This window comes from Eublepharis macularius, chromosome 3 (assembly GCF_028583425.1).
Source record: "Eublepharis macularius isolate TG4126 chromosome 3, MPM_Emac_v1.0, whole genome shotgun sequence".
NCBI classification, from domain to species: Eukaryota; Metazoa; Chordata; class Lepidosauria; order Squamata; family Eublepharidae; genus Eublepharis; species Eublepharis macularius.
In genome coordinates this window covers 188,006,136-188,009,484 of record NC_072792.1, presented here as the reverse complement: position 1 = coordinate 188,009,484, position 3,349 = coordinate 188,006,136, and the positions used below count along the sequence as shown (strand labels likewise).

The following is a 3,349-nucleotide window of genomic DNA, read 5'->3' as shown; positions in this document are numbered from 1 at the left end:
CTATTTCCTGGCCTGCAACCACACTTGGACCACACGCTCTCGGATCTGCTTGGTTTTCACCCCATAGATGATGGGGTTTAACATGGGGGGGACGACGGCAAAGAGGTTGGCCAGCAGGATGTGAACTGGGCGGGGGATGCTCTTCACAGCAAACCTGTAGGCAAAGATTGAGAAAAAGGCCGGGACATAAAACATCAATATGACACAGACGTGGGAGCCGCACGTGCCGAGCGCTTTCGCCCGAGCATCTTTGGACGGGAGCCGGAAGACAGCCCGGAGGATCAGTGCGTAGGATATGGCAATGAAAATGGTGTCTGTCCCGGTGGTTAAAAGAGCCACGGTCAGGCCATACCAGATGTTGACCGTGATGTCTGCACAGGCCAGCCGGGCGATTCCCATGTGCTCGCAGAAGGTGTGAGAAATGACATTGGGGCCGCAGAAGGGCAGCCTCATGAGGAGGAGGGTCAGAGACGCCATCAGGCAAAAGGCTCTAACCGCCGCCGCCGCCGCAATCTTTGCTACCCGGGAGTGTGTCAGCACAGTGGAGTATTGCAGTGGGTTGCAGATGGCAACGTACCTGTCGAAGGCCATAGCCAGCAGGATGGCCGACTCCGCTACGAAAAGGAAGTGGACGATGAACATCTGGGTGACGCAGGACTCAAAGGCAATCTCCTTGGCATCGAACCAGAAGATGCCGAGGGTCTTGGGCATGGTGGTGGTGCAGAGCACGAGATCTGCAGTCGCCAGCATGGCGAGGAAGAGGAACATGGGCTGGTGAAGGCTGCGCTCTTTGATAATGATGAAGAGGAGGAGGCTGTTCCCCAGGAGGGCAATGAGGTACATGGAGCAGAAGGGGACGGAGAGCCAGATGTGGGCCTCCTCCAGGCCTTGGACGCCGATCAGGACGCACGTGACGATGGTGAAGCTCGAGTGATTGACGGCGGCCATGGTGGGGAAAGGATCGCCCCCCTGGTGCTTGCCCACTTTCCCCTGTGGAAACAGGAAGGGATAAAGTAGCGTGGTCAAAACATGGCTTGAACCGACCCTCCGTCTTCCTCTCCTGCTCTGCCGGTTTCCTTCATGTTCCTGCATAGCTCTTAACACTAATGGGGACAGATGGGAAGGTTTAATTCGCCCTTCACAAAGTTGCCCTCGTTACGTGTTTCTTGCACCAAATGCCCAATCCTATCACTAAGGAAATGGCAACTACGAGGCGGAAGAAGCTGGACACAGAGATATTCAGATGCTCAGGGAGAGGAAGAACTGCCTATGGGTATAAACAGTTAAATAGTTTTAAATTTAAAGTGCACAGTGCAGTACTTCATGAGTGGATAGAGAGGGGAATGCAGCTAAACAGTATTAAGAATATAGAAAACTCTTAGTCAATATAGATAGGATGACAATTGTCTGTTTATACTTGTAGGGGGGTAGTTTGGTTGAGTAGGATCGTATTATTTTGTGGCTGAGTTCAAGTACTGGTTGTTAAGAAACAGATCAGGATGATTTTTGTGGGGCTATGAAGAATATAATGTAAAAATGAGATGGCGAAACCCGCCTCCCCAGGAGAGCAGGTGGCACAAGCCCTGGGCCTCACAGTTCGGGACAACGTTCACCAAGAACCTCCTCTCTCCAGAGTCTTGGTATCAACTGAATGTCAGTGCAATACTAGTCGTGGAGTGCTCCTGATCGCAGAGCAGCACCCTTTTAAGTCTCCTGAGCAGCCAAAGATGTTAATCTAAATACTACAGGTGTCTTCATTACACTATAGGAGACAGCCATGGCATAACGATGGTTAAAGGTTGGAGTGACCTGGAGGTTGGCAACCTTAGCACACTGGGCTCCCTATAAGGATTCTCCCCCATCTGTCCTAGTCTGGGCACAACCATCTCCTTATACCCCCCCCCATCATGCTTGTTTAATTGAAGTCCATGTTCTGGCTCTTTTTCCATCGCTGACATACAGTTTTTGTTCTGCATAAAATCTGTGTTCATCAATGGCAGCAACGCAACAGCAATTTTCCAATTAGTATCTTGGAATACAAGAGCTGAGTGCCAGACTCACCGAGCTTGCGTCCCGTCCGCTTGTGCAGAGAAGAGCGATCTGCCCAGCAATGCCAGGGCAGTGGGCAAGGGCGGCATTTGTCCTTTCTTTCTCGGAATCCCAGGAGGGGGATTGGAGCTGGGACCCCCGAGAGACACAGTTGGCTGTAGCCAAAGGGGGGAAAAAAAATGGCATTTCAGGGCTGCACAGGGATATGTCAGCCTGGGTCTCCGGTGCCTAGACTGGATCCAGTAACTACAATGTTACTAGAGCAGGATTCAGGTCCAGAAGCACCTTAAAGACCGACTACATTTCCAGGGAATGAGCTTTCAATGAATGATGAAGGGGGCTCTGACTCTCGAAAGCTCATATTCTGGAAATCTGGTTGGTCTTACGGGTCTCCTTACATTCCTGAGCTCTGAAAAGTTCCCTGGGCAGCTCGACTGGGTCAGGGCTTGATTCCCTTCGAGGGGAGAGCCCTGGAGACCCTGAGGGCCTGCAATATTTATTTCATTTACAAATAGGCAAGCAGAATTCGCATGTGGAGCCAGGCCGTTCTTCCAGAGCAGGCAGCAATTCCACGGACCGCTGCATCAGATTTGCAGACTGCAGCCGCTGGAGCCATCAAGCACAGGCAGGGTGATCTCCGTGGGTCTTTTTCGAGCTCTGCCACCTGTAACTGGAGATGCCAGGAAGGAACTTGCACATGCAAAGTAGGTGCTCCACCGCTGAGCCAAGGACCGGAAGTGCCAGTCGTTAGCCGGAAAGGTCAAATGCAGTGTGGGCTGAGGAAGTATGAAACCCTCTCAAGCTGCCCACTTTGACGTAAACGTTCCCCGACAATTCCACACTCTTTCGAATGTGCCGTACTGGGGGAAAGGCCTTCTTCATGTGTACAGTGAAGCATTCAGACTTTCACCAGGAAGGCAGCCGTGCCAGGGCAGGCTTCCTCCATGTAGGGGGGCGGGTGGGGGGAGCTGCAGCCAGTGGGTCAAGTGAGAGCGTAATCACCAAAGCCTGGGGGCCCTGCTCCCCTCCTGGCCAGCGGATCTAGAAGCTTGGTAAAAGCCACCAAGAAGTCCAGGAGGATCAAAAGGGATTCACTCTCTTTGGGCCTCTCGCTGGGGTCTGGGCTCCCCAGGGGGCTGGTAGTGTGTGTGTGTGTGGGGGGGGGGGTGCACATCAGCCTCGGGAGGGGATGCCCCTCCATGTCCCCAGACTGCGGACAGAATCACAGAAATACCAGTTGTAGGTTCAAGGTGGTCTATTCACCTCTGCAAATACAGGGGCACCAAGTTAATGCCGCTCA

General features: G+C 52.8%; 1 protein-coding gene across 1 annotated transcript; it reads right to left on the bottom strand.

Moving 5' to 3' along the window:
- LOC129325799 (olfactory receptor 52B2-like) lies at positions 1 to 948 on the bottom strand. Its single transcript, XM_054973705.1, has one exon. It carries the CDS (start codon positions 946 to 948, stop codon positions 1 to 3), a length of 948 nt encoding a protein of 315 aa, XP_054829680.1.
- Positions 949 to 3,349: the final 2,401 nt, after the last annotated feature.